General features: G+C 46.2%; 1 protein-coding gene across 8 annotated transcripts in view; it reads right to left on the bottom strand.

Moving 5' to 3' along the window:
• Positions 1-18,734, bottom strand: part of ELAVL3 (ELAV like RNA binding protein 3) — a 38,232-nt gene that overhangs the window by 2,911 nt on the left and 16,587 nt on the right. For 2 of the 8 annotated variants that reach the window (XM_083185206.1, XM_083185209.1), the window contains exons 2-6: positions 13,428-13,635; positions 10,553-10,701; positions 7,519-7,672; positions 5,262-5,487; positions 3,220-3,258 (exon numbers count right to left, since the gene is read on the bottom strand). In XM_083185206.1, the coding sequence (XP_083041332.1) occupies positions 3,220-3,258; positions 5,262-5,487; positions 7,519-7,672; positions 10,553-10,701; positions 13,428-13,635 (776 nt within the window). The remainder of the gene's footprint in view (positions 1-3,219; positions 3,259-5,261; positions 5,488-7,518; positions 7,673-10,552; positions 10,702-13,427; positions 13,636-18,734) is intronic. The other 6 variants (XM_083185207.1, XM_083185208.1, XM_083185212.1 and 3 more) reach the window with 4 other exon arrangements.

Genomic DNA, 18,734 nt, shown 5'->3' with positions numbered 1-18,734 from the left:
AAAGGTGAGGAGGGAGATGGGACTGCTGCTAAAGGCAAAGAGTACTGCAAGGGAGGAGAACATGTTTGGTGGAAGAAAGGGCAAAGGTGACCACTGGAGAAGCAACAACATTGCACGTGATCCACAACTGCCTTACTCACTTTGAGGAGCATTGCTAATCGGTCTCAAGAAGAAGGAACATAAAGGCAGTATAGTACATTATTGACATGGTACATGAAAGTATCTTACAAGGAACCCTGAGAGGGAACACCCAACGTTCCCAACATTCCAGATGTCATATAGACCTTTTTTTTATTGTATTCCAAATAAAAATCCAGGTTGGGAGCAAGGAAGATGAAGTAAATAAGTTGCAAAGGATAAACAATAATGGTTAATGGATGAGCAAGGAGAAGATACAGAAGAGGAAAGAAAGTGTCCATGGCGCAAATAGCCATGGTGTTTTACACCCAATCAGATATCAGTGCTCATTAGTCTGACCACACTGCACTGCTGAAAGCTGATCGCTGATTAGTTGCTGTAGGTGACACCCCATCATTACACTTTGCACCATGTTAATAACTATAATCGCTCAGTGGTTCTAGCCATGTGATTTAAAAGGACAATTTTATCGCCAATTTAAATCCCATGGCCAGAACCGCCATGACCCTGGCCTTCCAACAAACGAATCAGATGGATAAATGACTGACACTCACAGAAATGCTCTTTTGCTACCAGTTGGTAATAAATGAAAGGTGCAGCACCACCTTGTGATACACAGAGTTTAAGTTGGAGGCAGCCATGTACAGACTGATCCCATAATTATTAGGAGATTGATTTTTATATGTACATTTACTGGCAATTCGATTCACTTCTAAGCTAAATGATTCCAGTATTAAGATTATTCCTGCGGGTCTTTTCCAAACACACAACTGTGTTGTTGATGCCCCTCCCACTTCTAGTATGGGGAACTCTATGGTGGTGGGATGGACATCCACAGTGCTGCTGCCTGGCTGAAGAGGGAAGGGCGGAGCTTACAGGCCTTCACGCATCCAGCCTGATCCGAATGAATGTGTCCTGTCTGATACGGATAAATATGTCCTGCCTGATATGGATGAAGATGTCAAACCCGATCCAGTTAAATAGAACTTTGAATTTTATATTATCTTAATGAACTGTGACCTCCAGCTTTGAGGTGACCTTGACTAACATCACAGCGAAGACTCCAAAAGAGTTATAGTTCTGCAATGGGTGCTAGGTTGACTTATATTAGGTCCTCTGTCAATAGGACAACCCCATATGGTAAACAGGCAATAGGTTGAAAGGGGAAATAAGTTGACATGTCAACATTAGACAGTATAAAAGGTCAACAGGTTCAAATGGTGTACACAAGTTTTTTAAAAGTAACTTTTTTGTCCTATCCATCTGGACTATGACTGGGTACAGTAATTTGTGTTGTGGAGTGTGGAACCTAGTCCAAAGCATGGTGAGCCAAGCAAGGGGACGCGGTACACTAAACCAGGTTGCACGTGGTTAAATTGACCACCAAAAATTAAAAAAATATGTATGCTTGACCTTTCCAACTGTGTACCTTTCAAATGCTGACCTAATGTTCCTGTCGAAATAGTGCCTGTTGGGTTTGATCCAATGAACCAGTACCTTCCCCAATAGTTACTTACTACCATGGCCAAAACACAGTCCTGGCTAATCTATGTCCACACATGATGTTATTATATGTGTTACACTCGTATGTGATACATGGTGGCCCTTACAAGTTCTGCTGTAGGGCCACATATATCTGTGGGGCCTTCACACATCCTGCGTAAACCTTTCTGTACTCATTACCGATTGTTGCAATCGCTTATGCTAATGGGTGAGACCTGGAATAGACGTCTCACATTGGGTAAGGGGCCCACATTATGGTTACACTCTTGATTCCTGGACACTGAGTGGGAGGAACGGGGCCTTTATCATTGCCGGGATCCTTTCATGTAGAACGCATAGAGACTGGTGTAATAGCATGGTGTATATGTCAGACACAGGCCACGGTCCATGGAAACCAATCCCGTAACGCACATCTATAAGGCTGTTGGGCACTGCGCCGTATCAATAGGCTGGTGACCTCTAGGTCATACTCAACAAGGGGTGACTGTACCGCTCTGCTAATCCCTACAATAGGGTATCAATGAAAAGACAGGAGAGAATGACCCATATAAGATGGCATTGCCATTTCCCACCACCCAGATTTCCTTGGATGCTGCCTAGCACCATATCTGGGTGTTATTAGCCCACATGCTGGTACAACACCTGGACGGATGCTTGCGTTTGATTCACATGGCATATTGACACTGTCAGCAGCATGGTATTAATGCCGCCCTCCGATATGTCACCATACTTCATACAGCACAGAACACAACACGACACAGACATAAGAAAAGGACGAGTACATGTCAGGGGAGGGTGCGGGCAAACTGAGATTGGCCCCCAACAGAGAACAAATAGATCACAGAGCAGCCAGAACGTAGCAGCAGATAACTGAGATGTCGGCCATGAATCTACAGAGCTGCGGATTAATGAACGGGGGGGAGAGAATAGAACGTGTTCTATGCGGGTCATGTCTATAACTCACGCCTGTGGTGTACACTGAGCAGGTGCATTGCATTGGGCCCCTGGGAACTAAGGGGCCCACTGCTGTGTGGCATATTGTGAACTTTGGCTGGGGTAGAGGAGGGGGGGGGGCCTCAAATGATATTTGTGAGACACCCTCCATCACCTACCAGCTGTTCCCCTCTCAGATTGCTTTAGGTTTCTGGGTCTCTTCTAAGATATTCAGCCATATATGACTAAAGGAGACAGCCCAGGGGTAGGTAACCTGGGACACTCAAACTGCTGTGGAACTACAAATCCCAGCATGCCTGGTCACCCTTACTGCAAAACTGTGGCAGAGCTTGACGTGGTCAACACTGATATAAAATCGACGTACATTAGGTCGACACTGTCAAAATTTGACGTATAGGCCCAACAACATGGGGAGTCAGAGGCTGCTTGTCAAACTCATATGTTAGCTGTGGGGCACATACATTAACCAATATGTCTCCATATGCTGTAGCACTGCTGAGCCTGTAATCAGCTGCATATGTGTAATGCTGGTGGTGTTGTGGCGATGGGCATCTCAGCCCGTTCATTAAGCCGCAGCGGCTAAGAATGGTGCAGAGGATAGACATAGGATAGTCTCTTGTTTACCTCTTGACGCCATACGCCATGTTTATTACAGAGTCCAGCCTACGAGAGAAGGGACAGGAGAGGGAGCGGAGTGTTAGTCATCGGGCAGGAATACAGGGGCGGGGGCCATTGACCGTGTCTATCCTATGACCCACACCCATTGCATGGACACCTATCTAAATGCAGGTGACAGCACGGAGTCCACTATACTGGACGTCTCTGTGGGTGGCTCTGCATCACAGTACCTGAGGCCTGGCCAAATATCGTCCCTCGAAAGTTACAGTGACAGCAAAATAACCTCAATATTACAAATGGCGGAACTCCCAGCATATAGTAAGACACCAACGTAAAGATAGTCCACGGTACAACATCTGTCCTACTTCACCACTGGCCCAATAGTTATGCTATAGTAAGCATGTGGCTGACACAGACACTTGGACAATGAGACTAGATGCATCTCACACACATGGGGAAATATGGCTGACGGGCTGCTCTGGTTGCTGATTGGTCAGTTGGATGCATAAAACACACAGGACAATGAAACGATACAAACAAAACAAGAATAAACCAATCTGATCTCCACCCGAGCCAATCTGATTGGTCAAAGCCAAGGATCACCAAAATCTGACTGTTGTCTTCCACACACACCAACCAATCTGATCACTAAACAATCTAATTGGTGGGTTGTTTTTTTGGGAGGGGCAACAATGATCCTTTAAATGTTTTTCTTTACCATGCCTGGAGAAACAGAAGCAATTGTGATTGGAGGAAGATGGGTGAGAAGAGATGTTGCTTACAGAGATAGGAGGAGATGGCACCGATCCTGTGCCGGGAATATCATAAAATGGACACAGTTTGTAGCCATGGAGCAGTCGTTGCGGTATTGAGGAAATACTCTCAATACTGTGTCAAAAATAGACCCTACAAGAGGGGGCGATGGGTGCAGCATAACGGTACTGGCAGTCTTCTGTAGTAGAATATTCTGAATTCCAATGAATTGACTTCACACAGGAGTATGGCTGAGCAGAGGTTCATTAGGGTTCAGCGCATCCATTTGTTAGGTCTGGTCGCTAGACAATACAGTACAATGGGAAAAGGCAGGCCTAAGACAGATCACAGAGCACACTAGGTGGACCTGGAGGCAGACATATAGCCAAGGTGGAAAGGGTGCATAGCAAGGAAAGTGGGCAGTGATATGGAACAGGTATCTGCAAGTGATTCATACTGGGTGGAAGAATATACTGTATACAACTGGGAACCAGGCCTGGGACCAGGCAAGCAGGCAGTAGATGAAGAGATACAGAATAAAACAGACATGCGGAGGAGCTGGTTATACATAGGCAGTGATATGGGCTAGGCTGATATACAGGCAGATGCTCAGACACTGTACAATAATGTGTTAGATGTGGCAATAAGCTGGTACTAGGGAGTAACACATAGGACGGAGAGTGGGGAGGAAGAAAGTGATGTTGGGTGGTAGATGCAGGAGGAAGCTCAGGGGGTGATTACCATGCTATGCAGCCTGGGTGCTATGTATGTGGCACATACACTACATAACTAATTATTAAACACGTCTGTATATGCTGTTTTCCGCACCCATGGGCACTAGACGGCGCTCAACGGAGCACCGGCATTATTGTTATGTTATTCCGTCATTTTGACGGGCTGGGAACTAGTCTACAATAAATACAGAGGAAAGAGTCTGCAGCGCCACCATGTGGCTGTAAGTGGCCGCACATCTTGTACAATATGTCTTGGCGTGTGAAGCTACTGTAACCAACCCCGCCCAGACACAATGCCAGTTACACACAATGATGAGAGGCAGAAGGACAGGGAAAGGTTGAGGGTTGTAGCGCCCAGTGCCATAAGATGGCAAGTGTGCATGAAATAAGGTGCTAGAAGCATATTCAGGGCATGATGGGATATAATGAAGGGGGTTATGTGTAAAGGGTACAGGCCCTGGTACACTGGGCATGATGGGCGCAGGGTGCAGGGAGGGGTAAGGAAAGTGTGAGATGGGGTAATGCAGAGAGGTGTTGAGTTTCTTGTAGGGGGTGGCTCACCTGAATCTCTGTGTTTGATGGTGAAGGGGTCCTGTGTACCTCCGGGCTGTGGTCTGGTATAGGTGGGTAAGGAGCGCTTGACCTGTTTTCTGGCTGGGGTTGTTGGCAAACTTCACCGTGATTGGTTCACTGGCACCGAGTGGCTTTTGCCCATTCAAGCCTTTGATTGCCTCCTCGGCCTCTATTCTCTTATCAAACCGGATGAAGCCCACTCCCCGAGAGACCCCTGAAAGCAAAATGAAAACACAAATCAGCACTAGAGTCAGATATAGGAGAACATACAAACCCCACACAGAGAGTTGGAGCGAAACACAAGGCCAGCGTTGTAAGGCAGCAATGCTAACCACCATGCTACACACATACGAGTGTATATACTAGTGTCCGGTCCCAGCTTCGCATGGAAGCCATTTTGAATTTACATGTACTACGACCTATATTCGCTTTCCCTCTCGGCATGATGGTGATACAATATTTCATTGTTAATTAAAGAGCTCCTCATAAAGACACACCACAACAGATGGACGACTATGGCCGAGCCCTGTGCACACTCCGGCCGGACAGCATGCGCCTTGGATTGCGATCTGACGGCCTCTTTTACTTGCTTCACTGAAATATACGCTGCTCAGTTAGCTTGGGTCATAGATTGCTCTCTATGCTGCTTCTGATCAGTAGCCACCAGCCCTGGGGAGAGGGCAAAGGTACAGTAGGGATGGTAGCTGAGGCAGATAAGGAGATTGGGGTCAGAGGTATACAAGGGGAAGGGGGGCAGAGGAACACATAGGGAAGGGGGGCAGAGGAACACACGGGGGAAAGGGGGACAGAGGAACACATGGGGAAAGGGGGGCAGAGGAACGCATGGGGGAAGGGGGGCAGAGGAACGCATGGGGGAAGAGGGACAGCCAAACACATGGGGAAAGGGGGTCAGAGGATCACAAGTGGAAAGGGGGACTGAGGAACACATGGGGAAAGGGGGGCAGAGGAACGCATGGGGGAAGGGGGGCAGAGGAACGCATGGGGGAAGAGGGACAGAGGAACACATGGGGAAAGGGGGGCAGAGGAACGCATGGGGGAAGAGGGACAGAGGAACACATGGGGAAAAGAGAACAGAGGAACACACAAGGGAAGGGGGGCAGAGGAACACACAAGGGAATGGGGGACAGAGGAACACATGGGGAAGGGGGACAGAGGAACACACGGGGGAAAGGGGGGCAGAGAAACACATGGGGGGCAGAGGAACACATGGGGAAGGGGGACAGAGGAACACACGGGGGAAAGGGGGGCAGAGAAACACATGGGGGGCAGAGGAACACATGGGGAAGGGGGACAGAGGAACACACGGGGGAAAGGGGGGCAGAGAAACACATGGGGGGCAGAGGAACACATGGGGAAAGGGGGAGAGAGGAACACATGGGAGAAGGGGGACAGCCAAACACATGGGGAAAGGGGGACAGAGGAACACAAGGGGGAAGAGGGACAGAGGAACACAAGGGGGAAGAGGGACAGAGGAACACATGGGGAAAGGCGGACAGAGGAACACATTGGGGAAGGGGGGACAGGAACACATGGGGAAAGGGGGACAGAGGAACACAAATGAAAATGATGGTGAGAGAAACACATGGGAAGAAGCCAGAGGTACACATAGGGAGGGAAGGCAGAGGCATGCTTGGGGAGGCAAGGGGCAGAGGTACATATGGGGAGGGGAGATGATAGGTGCATATGTGGAAGCAGAGGCCAGAAGCACTCATGGACAGGGTGAGAGGGGGGAGCAGAGCCATGGAGCCATACAGTAGGTGCTCATAGGGAAGTAGGAGGCAGAGGAACTCATAGGGAGGTTGATTAGAGGCACACTGGGAGGCAGGGCGCCAATTCCACTCATACTTGCCTATATCATTAATGACTCATGGAAGCAGGTGAAAGGAGAGCATTAAGGAGAGATGGGGGTGGGGACATATGTGAAGGATGAGCTGTGATTTTGCCTACAGCCTTCTATGAGAGCACAGCTACTGCAGTACCACTCCTGGCCATTGTGTGCACTATAGAGTCACTGCTCAGCTCCCTTTTGTCATAGATTAATATATCATACAGCTAAATCTTCCTCAACAAATGCTCTATACAAAATGGTGAAAACCAACATAGAGAGAGAGAGAGAGAGAGAGAGAGAGAGAGAGAGAGAGAGAGAGAGAGAGAGAGAGATTGACTCTGTTCCCTTAGCCCAGTGTGCTGCTCGCCCTGTGAGTGGATGTTTAGCGTATATTACCTGTGACCTGGTCCACCAGGATGCGTGAGGTGATAATTCTGCCATACTGGGAGAAGAGCTGCTCCATCTCTTTCTGGTTCATGGTTTTGGGCAGGCTGCTCACGTATAGGTTGGCATCGCGTATAGAGGCCGAGCTGGGGCGGGCGTAAGATACCTGGGACATGGGGAGGGAAACAGCATATGATAAGGCAATGTCCCAGCACCACAGAACCGCTTATCGCTATACAGCACCACACATTACTTGTAAACCCCTAAATAATATACACAGCCAGAGCAGAACCCCCAATTCTGTGCTCAATAAGTGGGCAAAGCTGGTGCAACCAATATGAGCATACTGCCGGGGTACTTCATCTTAGTTCCTGGTATGGTGACTATGATGCCATTGCAGGTGTAACCTCACAATGGATGCCATGCTTATTCTGGGTCACGCTTCTGATGTGACTGCTTTAACGTTTTTTCCATAGTTGCGACCATGACTATGTGCCAGATGCACTAAGCTTCAAAAGTGATAAGATGGAGAGTGATAAACAGCCAGCCAATCAGCTCCCACCTGCTATGTCACAAACTGTGTTTGAAAAAACATAGGATGGACAATGTCCATGGGTCCGCTTAGCCCCCTCCCACTAACTGCCAAGGAATGTTCAGTACATTTTAAAGACATTTCGGAGACTGTGCATGTCAATCGTTGCTGTGACACTTGTGCACCGCAACTTAGGCGCACGTGTGGTAGAAAATAGTCAGCCCGCTGCCTCCGACATTGATAGGATAGGACGACCCGAATGCAATGTATGAGCTGTCCATGGTACTGGAATAGAGGCTCGGAAAACCAGGGATTCAAAGAGAATAAGAAGCTTCTAGAAATGAAAAGAGGTTATGTTTCCCATAGCAACCAATCGTATCCTCTAGAAACATAGAATTTGACGGCAGATAAGAACCACTTGGCCCATATAGTCTGCCCCTTTTTTAAATTGCATCCTCTATTGCATCCTAGAATTTGATTGGTTTGTATGGACAACATTAAGCTTTAGTAAATTTCCCCCTAAAATTGCCAATCACAGCAAAAGGGATACACTAGCTGCGTGCAATGCCAGCAGATATAAGCGCATGTTTATAAGCACGCTCCGGATTCCCCCCCCCCATGCCCTAGAAATGTCACATATCAGCAGAGAAGAGGAACACCCAGGAAAGCAGTGAAAAGGTTAATTGTCGCTTTTCCCTGAAGAGAGAGGGCTGTTTGCAGAGTCTCCTGTCACCGTTGCCACAGAAATGCTCCGTCGCTCAAGGGAGTCTCCCATGAGCCTTTGCAGCATCAACACTGGTCGTTAAGGGAAGGGCAGCTGGAGTCTGATCTGATGCAATGGCCTCCGTTACCCTACATCTAAGAGTTCAACAAAAATGACTGCTTGATTAACTGGCTTTAGACCCGTTTTAAGAAACGTTTACAAAAACGGGTTGAAAGCAGGTTTGCAATGTGAAAGCAGCATAAGTCCTGTACATTTCCACTTGGTGCTTGATTGATTGAACCTTTACGAGCATGTTTATTTGCATTTACTGAAATTAATCTGAATTGAAGTGGCCTGTACCATTTCTGCCTATGGAGTCACTAGGAGTTATGTCACTGAATCTATGTGCCACTTAGCACCTAGTGCAGGGCTGGGCAACACCGGCCCTCCAGATGTTGATGAACTACTCATCCCAGCATGCCTTGCATCAGTTTCAGCATGGCCACATAGCAAAACTAATGCAAAGCATCCTGGGATGTGTAGTTCATCAACATCTGGAGGGCCGGTGTTGCCCAGCCCTGACCTAGTGGATTAAGGGTCGCAGTGAGAAGTATTGGGTACAACGGGAAGAGCGGGGTCACCCCACATTGTGAATTATGGGCCGCATCCATAGATGCCTCGCAGAAGGGAGCGTGGCGATGAGAGATGGGGCTTTGGTTCAGGCTTTGACAGGCCAGGCCTTGGAACTTTGTGGGCTGCAATCTCATTGCAACTAGTATGGCTGCTTCCTCTGTTCTATTCTGCTTGTTATGCTGCAAAAAGCTCTTCCTTCATCCCCTCGTTTTGACGTAAAGCAAGAAGCGATGTGCTAGAATATATTAGCATTTTGCCTGCCAGAGTGGGGGAGAGAATAGTCCTCTCTCCGGCGATCTCAGCCATAAGACATCAGCCGATTGGGCGACCATTGTTTTCAGCTCCCAAAAATGGCTATCATGAAGGATTTCCACAGATTTACTTTGAAATGAATAAAACTACTTTGTATTGTGTTTGTCACTTTCGAATAAAGTTATTTTGCTTATGATGCAAATCTAGATGATGAGGTCCCCGCAGTCACAGCTCTAAGAACCAGGCTACATGTCACTTTCCTTAATAGTGACTGTCCCTGTCAGCCATTAAATGTGTCACTGTGTAAGGTCACAAAGCCACTTCATTGGGTCTGACCTCTCAGCTATTATCTGGGATTAGGTCACTTATCAGCTCCGGGAGACTTTTATCCTTTAACTTTTCCTGGGTGACACAGATTTGGGATTTACCCACAGCAGCTGGCTTCCTATCCCAATCTACGCTGCCCCCCTCCCTATTCATTTAATCTCCAGGGGAAATACCCCGTAATTAGCCAGTGAGAGGACAGATGGCTGAGTGCTTTTGTCTCTCGCCTCCCCCCCTCCTGAACCATTCACCGCATCCCCTTCCCCAAGGGGAGGGCTGGCTATTTGAATGACAAAGGCAGGACAAATAAAAGACTTTCCCAATCATCCCTGACCTGCTGCGTCCAATATACAGTGTGACCTTAAGGTGTAGAGATTGGGGGCATCTGTCACTGCTGCCTTCTGGCAGGGTGGGGGGCATATCTGATTTCCTTATAGGGTAACGCAGGATTAAAAGTAAAAAAAAAAAAGCACACAAACTGCGTTTAATAGAAACTGGGGTCTTCCAAGTTCAAAAAATTGCATGAAAAGTATGAAAGAGAGCAATCGCCCGCAGAGCTTGCAATCCAAACAGGTGCTGCGATGATGTATCACTCTTCTCACCTTGATGGTCTTTGTCTGTAATTTCAGTCCATTCAGGGTGTTTATGGCTTTATCCGCATCGTTAGGATCCACGTAATTTACAAACCCGTACCCCAAACTCTGACCTGTGTGGGCAAGATGTGTAGTCAGTGAAAGTGCTACCTTAGGACCTGTGGGGGAGGGAAGAAGTGAAAGTGAATCTTCTGCCGCACAAAGATAAAGAGATCTGAGCCATCGCTCACAAGCACAAAGGTCTCCTAACAGACAGCTTGGTATCCCCACAGACCCTCCCCTAAAAAACCCTTCAGTGTATAACAAAGCCCCCAAATAAACCTCAGCGTATCACAAAGCCAGACCACCTGCCTCTGTACTTCCCATGCACTTAAAATAAAAGCACTAGTATCATAAAACAAACTATATTGCACCTGCCCCTACTAGAGGCCTCACTCCCAGTCCCAGTTTATCAGTATCCACTGGGGTTGGCGTGAGTTGTCCCAGAATCCTCTAGTTCAAAATAAAATATGCTAACGGCGGTTTTCAGTTTAAACAATGATGATAAACCAAACCAGCTCATTGAGTGAGGCGACCAAAGTGTACTTAGATTAGTAACCAGTTATTGTATAATACATTATTATATGTATCACACCTTTTTGTCTTAATGATAAGCAGCGAACATTTTGACATAAGTTTATTGTAGATATTTTGGGGTATTTTTGCTAGAGCTTCAAAAGAAGAATCAGCGACCAATCAGGGTCTGTCTTTCATTTTCTAGGATGCACTAAAGAAATGAAAGACATCGGGGGTTATTCTGGTTCACTCCTTCTGGCAAATTCCTTCTTAGATGGACAAAACCATGTGCACTGCAGAGGGGCAGATGTAACAGGTGCAGAGAGAATTAGATTCGGGGAGTTATTTTGTTTCTGTGCAGGGAAAATACTGACTGCTTTTTTTTTTTTTTACACTGCAATATATATCTCACTTTGAAGTAAAACCCCACCCAAATCTAACTCTCTCTGCACAAGTAACATCTGCCCCACCTGCAGTGCACATGATTTTGTCCATCTAAGAAGGAATTTGCCAGAAGGAGTGAGCCAGAATAAGGCCCATAATCTAATTGGTTGCTATGGGCAACATTTTTTAGAAGCTTAGTAGATGTACCCCTTTAAGTGTGCTATGTAAGGGGGGACACAGCTTCGGTGCCTTGGATAGATAATGGTTACAATAATAAGAATACTGTGGTTGCTTTCAGCATCTATATAAAAATAATGCAGAGAGTCTAAATGTAAAACAGATAAACAGCCGCATTTACCCAACAAGCAAAACACATAGGTAACATAAAACAGGTCTCATATTGGCAGCATATCTTAGGGAGTGCTCCCAGAATCCAGAGAGGTGAGGCCACCCTCCCAAATCCAGATCTCTTTCTTGCTTAGTGGGTGGAGCTCTAAGGGGTACATTTGCTAAGATGGGAGTTCTATTGAAGATGGGCTGTTACCCATAGCAACCAATCAGATTCAAACTCTTATTTATATAGCACCGTTTAGAAGATATTAGATAGAATCTGATTGGTCGCTATGGACAACATCCCGTCTTCAATGGAACACCCACCTTATTAAATGTACTCCCTACTGTCATCTAACACAAAAAAAAACATGAAAAAGTCATGTTGACCTTTTAATGTGTGTTTGACCCTTCCGGATGTTGACCTAGAGGCTAGACCAGGCATGTCCAAACTACGGCCCTCCTGCTGTTGTGAAACTACAAATCCCATCATGCATTGCCACAGTTGCATACCCTCCAACATGACCCATTCCATTAGGTACAAAATGCTCTGTTCCTGGACTTCCCTGCCAGTGGCAGTTACAGAGGTGGGGCTCCAGCACAGTCCAAAATTCAAAGAGGGGAGGTCACATCAACTGCCAGTGATGTTTGAGGTGGCAGTAGGTGTGGCTCCCCTTTTTGAATATTGGACTGTGCTGCAGCCTCACCTCTGTTACTGCCACTGGCAGGGAAGTCCAGAAACAGAGCACTTTGTACCTAATGGAATGGGTCATGTTGGAGGGTATGATGATGGGACATGTAGTTTCGCAACAGCTGGAGGGCCTTAGTTTGGACATGCCTGTCCTAGACACTGTTGATCCTATGATGATACTGACTAAACGTATTAGGCAGCATAGGAGGAAATTGCTATTAAATGTGTGCCTATCTGGGCTATTGAAGCTGTAAATGACATTCTCCCGTAACATAATACAGCGTACTTAAATTCAGTGTTTTAGTACAAATGCGACAGACGTAATTCCTTTTAGGCACATCGGATTATCATGGGGGTTTTTTCTGAAAAAAATTATATCTGTCGCCGTGGTAAACACTTCAGAAGTAGCCGGATAAGCTCTAACAGGCTGCATTTATCAGTTCCCGTCAGCTGCAGAAATATAATCCCTTAGGTTTATCAGACTATTATATCGGAGTGATTCATTTTATAGCTTTCAATAGAGGCTAAAGCTTAACAAAAAGCTCCAAAAAGCTTAAATTAGCCCATTTAACACCTTTGCTGAGGTAAATATTACTGGGACTGTTTGTTTAATACACGCACAATCCTGCATTTTTCTTATTTATATATTTCTAACTTTTTTAAGTGCTGCTGTCTCAATAAAGCTTTGATTTATCAAGATTCAAAAAAGTGAGAAATGGAGAATGATAAAGAGACAGCCAATCAGCTCCTACGTGTCATGTTACAGGCTGGGTTTGAAAAATAACAGGCAGGAGCTGATTGGCTGGTTGTTTATCACTCTCCATTTTATCACTTTTGTAGCTTGATACATCTGGCTCAAACCCCTGCTTCATTTAAGGTGAGATACAGATGACAAATGCTGGGTAAATAAAATAGGGTTCCTACCTGTGATTTTGTCTCTGACCAGTTTGCAGGACTCAATGTCCCCGATACTGCCAAACAGGCTCTTAAATTCTTCTTGTGTCATGTTTTGAGGAAGATAATTGACGATCAAGTTGGTTTTGCTGTCATCTGCCGCCCCATTGGTGCCGTTAAGAATCCCCACACTGCCAGGGCCATTACTTGCCTGGGTCTCCATGGTGCTAATTATCTGCTGGAGAGAAGAGTAGAAAGGGAGAGAGAGGCACGTCAGCGTCCATCTTTATGTCATGAGTCAGGTCAGCCATGGCAGTGCAATGCCCTCTGGGTAATCCCATGTTGTCATCTTTAATGGCCATGATATCACCGAGCATTTATCACTAAAGGTGACATCACCATCGCCGGCCTAATGATTTTACAGCTTCCAAGAAAACGTTACCTGTTGGACAGAAGTATGAGATCACCAAATTTCCTGTCATGAGTAATGATTGAGGATGAGATCAGTGAAAAACAGCCGATGTCACTGATGCTTTTACAGCATTACCTAGTGTGCAATAAATAAAAATACAGCTAACGTCTGTGGGCTACATGCAGAAGCAGACAGTTTTTACCCTGCACAGAAACAATATAAATATACTGTATTTGCTCCCCTTGCATAACAACATGGTTTGTTCCAGACACAAAATGACTTGCGTTTTTGTTTTACTGAATATGTGTGCGCTATATAAGAAACGGTTAATAAATAAAGTTAATAGGTTGACGTGCACATAGTCAACTTAGTTAAATAGTCGGCATGGCAATGGTCTGTACATGGAAAGGGTGACATGAGTGTTAGCTCTCCATGGTGAGGGGGGGGGGGGGGGTGATTTGTGTGGGGTCCATGTGCTGAAATCTACAATGTGACAAAACCCCATGTCCGCCTTTTCATGCATTGAGGTAAAACTACTATTGGTGCAGCCTAAGGAGCCCACAGCTGCCCCTGTCACCCTCTGCCTCTCCCTGTCACACTCTGCCATGTTGCATACTGTGAACTTGGGTTGGGGGTGAACTCCTTCATACATCTACCCCTAAATTACTTATATAGAAATCATAACTCACAACATTGTAATCTAAATCAGTGAGTCAGAACTCGCAGCAGTCCAGATGCACTAAGCTTCAAAAGTGATCAAATGGAGAGTGATACACAGCCAGCCAATCAGCTCCTACCTGTCACAGACTGTGGGGTGAATTTATGAAGCTTGGAGAAGTATCTATCCCCATAAAGAACGTTATGAGCAAGGTGATAATGGTTCAGCCAATCAGCTCTTACCTGTCAATTTACATATTGTAGCTGATTGGCTGAACCATTATCACCTTGCTCATAACGTTCTTTATGGTGATAGATAACACTTCTCCAAGCTTCATAAATTCACCCCTCAGTTTGAAAAATGTCAGGCAGGACCTGATTGGTTGTTTATCATTCTCCATTTTATCACTTTTGAAGTGCATCTGGCGCAAAATCTGTTACGCGGGACAAGGAGCCTCCCAACTCCCTCCTCCCCCACAGGACACTGCAGAGTCCAAATGGGACAGCAGTACAGTCCAAAAACTTAGGACGGTTGGGAGTAATAGATAAATGAGCCCCAAACATCTTCTTTTGATAAAGACACTGATAGTATTCAGAGATTGCTCATGTATTGTGTTTTACTTGTGCTTCCATGTAAGTGGACATGTAAATCATGACATTGTGGGGGGCGGGGCCTAGTGAGTGACAGTCTGGGCCCCACCCTCCACATTTTTCTCCCAGAGAGGAGACGTTATAAGTAAGCAAATATGCGTCTGCGCATGTGCAGGCCCCCTGTGCGTACGCCTCCGGCGAGTATCACACTGGCCAATGTGTTTGCACTGAAAAGGGGTGGGGGGTGCTAGCAGGGGAATGCCCCATTAAAATTCCGGGCGTTCCCCTGGGAATGCAGGCGTGGTGTTGCCCGCTCGGGGTAGGGCGGCTAACGTCTCATGCCATCAGCGTCCGCCCCACATTTGTCAATTTCCGAAGGGGAGAAATCTATCGGTGGTCGTCGACCATCGAATGATTTCTCTCCATTTCGGCTGCATGCAAGCTGATGTGTTCTTGCACATATCCCCTTTCGGGGGTGACCTATTCGCTAGCCTACGAGTATACACAGCTGAGTGAACTGGTCTGAATCGGGCCCTGAGAACTCCATTGCTTACAGGGATAAATAACGGATGATACGGACGCTGCTGGTGCAGGATAAATGAAGGCGGGCGCGGCCATACGTAAAACAGCAGCCAACGGCACTTGTCGGAGCATGTTGGAGTGGGGCTCATTCTCTCGCCTCTCGCAGGCCGCTAGGATCCTGTCCGAAGTCACAAAGACGGGACATCTGCTTAATATTCTCTGCGTATTGTTCTAGAAATATGTCCCATATTAGCAGGACAAAAGCCTCCCTGTTGTCTCCTCATTACCAGGCGCACCATTGGAATTGCAGATATTCCAGTAAGGGTATAATGACTGGAGCAATAATAAAGCCATATTGAGCTTCCCTCCCAATAACAAACAGGACTCTCCCCATTCACCAGGAACACGGCGGCATGGGGAGCGATGCAAGCAGAAGGCAGAGGGGCGTGAGTGAGCGGCATCTGTCAGCGGCAAGATGACTCCTGTAATTAGCACGGCAGCCGGGAATAAGCAGGATGTCTTTAACGAGATTTCAGCCGCATTAGGCCTTAAAGACCCTTCTCATCCTCCGGGCTGGGATTAAGGAAACGGGAGCAGAGGAGATAAATCTTTAAACCCATTACTAAACAAGCAACGAGTCCTCGGCGGTGGCGGAGGGGTTAACTGCGAGCCCCTGAGACAAGCCGCCTTCGAGCTGATTCTTATCCAAGAACAAAATGCTGACGGTTCCCTTAACTGGGCACCGAATCATTCCCACTGACCCAGATATCCGAGGGCTGGTAGCGCACTCGCTCGTGCTGCTCCTGTACATTCGCTCTCGGCTGTGCAAGGCGACTCGTCTTCATGCACAATCGCAACGTATCAGTGAATTCATTAATATCTTCCAGGACATCATGCTTCCACTTGTGTCCCCATAGTCCCTATGGCTTGTATAACCAGTGATTGGTTGATTACTAATTAGCTAAAATCATTAGAGAAGACCGCAGCCGGTTCCAAACATACATCGAAGGATCCCCACTAATATGGCTGGAAAACGCCAAATAGTATCAGTCCTTAAACCAGATCTCAGTCCTTAATTTACATATTTAAATTCAGATGGGCTAAATAAATAGTTCTAGGAAATTGAGGACTAAGGGCCAGACGTACTAAGCTTGAAAAGTGATAAAATGGAGAGTGATAAACGACCAGCCAATCAGCTCCTATCTGCCATGATACAGGCTCTGTTTGAAAAATGTCAGTTGTGAGCTGATTGGTTGGTGGCTTATCACTCTCCATTTTACCACTTTTCAAGGCTTAGTACATCTCTCCCAATATCTATTAATACTTTATCACTCTCCAAGGCTTAGTATATCTCCCTCTTACTAGTTGCTAAAGCAAATGTTTTATGATCCATTTGGCTTCCTGTAGATTCCCAGAAGGAACATGGGAGGAAATTGAGGACTTAAAGATCTGATTGGCTGTCACTTTGGCCCAGGTGTACTAAGCTTGAAGCAGGTCAGAAAGATAGGCTGGTGTTATGGGGTGACCTGATGAAATAGTCTGGGGTGTATTACTGTGGCTCTGGTTGTAAATTAAACTTGTATTTCAATACAGAATGGGCAACAACCAAAGCATCTGAGAAGTGCCCAATATCCTGTAGTCAGTGTCAAGCCCAAAGAATTCTGGGTGCCCAACCACTGACAAAGAATGGAAGCTGCCATATTGGTACAGTACATGGACCAGTGACATTACTCAGACAGAAGCAGTGTCAGGCTGGGGCATGAAGGGCCCACCACAGAATGCAGTGATAGGTGCCCAAGCTTAAGGGGTGTGGCCAACCTCCAGAGGGGGTGTGCCAGCATCCAGGGGGGTATGGGTGCCCGCTACTTTTAGAAGTACATGGCCTTTTATTAAAGAATACATGCAAATATTAAAACATTTAAACTAAACATTATTTGGATGAATCTTCTAGATTCTTCCAGAAGTGCCTTCAGTGCATGAAAAGCCTTATAAATGGCTCTAATCTGCGTGCAAGTTGGGCTGGGATGTGTCACAGTCCAATTCTAGACCTGTAGTATAAACAGGGCGCCAGAGCCTCTTAATTAGTATTACGTAACAGTCAACAAAATGACTGTAATTAGTAATGAAACTCTGCACCGTTACCTATCAGCAACGCACCAGTTCTCCGCTGGTATGACTGGGGACGCATAAGGCTTTTCTTAGTTGGCCTAAAATGACCACAAACTGCAGAGTGTATGAAGATAAAGATGGCCGCTCCATCCCAGGACTGGCCAGGCTACGGCAGGGCACCTGATCTATCCCCGAGTTATTGGATTGCATAAGAAACACAGAATGCTGATTAAGCAATGAGGTGAACATAAACCACTGATGGGTTCCTGCAGGCTGCACTTTGTAGCTAGTCAGGTGTTATGTTAATGAAGGTGGGCATAAGGCCTATCAGTGCAGGGGGGAGGGTTTAGGCAGGGTAGGAAAGATCACGTGCTAGAGTGATCTCCCTCTGTCCTGCGAAGCCCCACCCACCCCTCCCTATTTATCTTCTTCGGCGACGGTAAAGAACGGTCATTCTTTAAGATCTCTGTGTGTGTGTAGATAGTGGGGTGCACTCTGTCTTGACGTTGATTGTCATGGGCCATGCTTCTGCACGGGGGATGGCCACACCACCTGCCTGGGTGGCTGACCAGGGAGAGTGATCACCAGCGATGTGTGTATGCATAGTGATCTTTAACCCCACCTTTCCTATAGTGACCGTTCTTTAGTGCCGCCACCATTTATAGTCATATAGTTTAATTGCCAAAATAAATTTGACATTCTTTTTGAAACACCAGCACTTGTGTCCGTGTCTTTATTTTAGGTTAAGTCAGTTAAGGTTAAGTTATGGTTAAGTGTGTTTAATTGGTAAAATGCGGGCCTGGGGATTTCCCCGATGGTGAGTTTATATATATGGGCACTTCTAGACTATCAAGGTTTGACAATGCAAAAAAATAAACGTTCATAACAGAAAGTCTATTATCCATCCTTCACAATGATAAGAATCTATCAATGTTGTAAACTAGGCCATAAAATAGGGGGCTGAGACACTATTATCATTAAAAACAAGTTATTGTAATATGCAAATATATATATATATATATATATATATATATATAATAAAATAA

This window comes from Crinia signifera, chromosome 4 (assembly GCF_055691185.1).
Source record: "Crinia signifera chromosome 4, ASM5569118v1, whole genome shotgun sequence".
Classification (NCBI taxonomy): Eukaryota; Metazoa; Chordata; class Amphibia; order Anura; family Myobatrachidae; genus Crinia; species Crinia signifera.
This window is presented reverse-complemented; position numbering and strand designations above follow the sequence as displayed.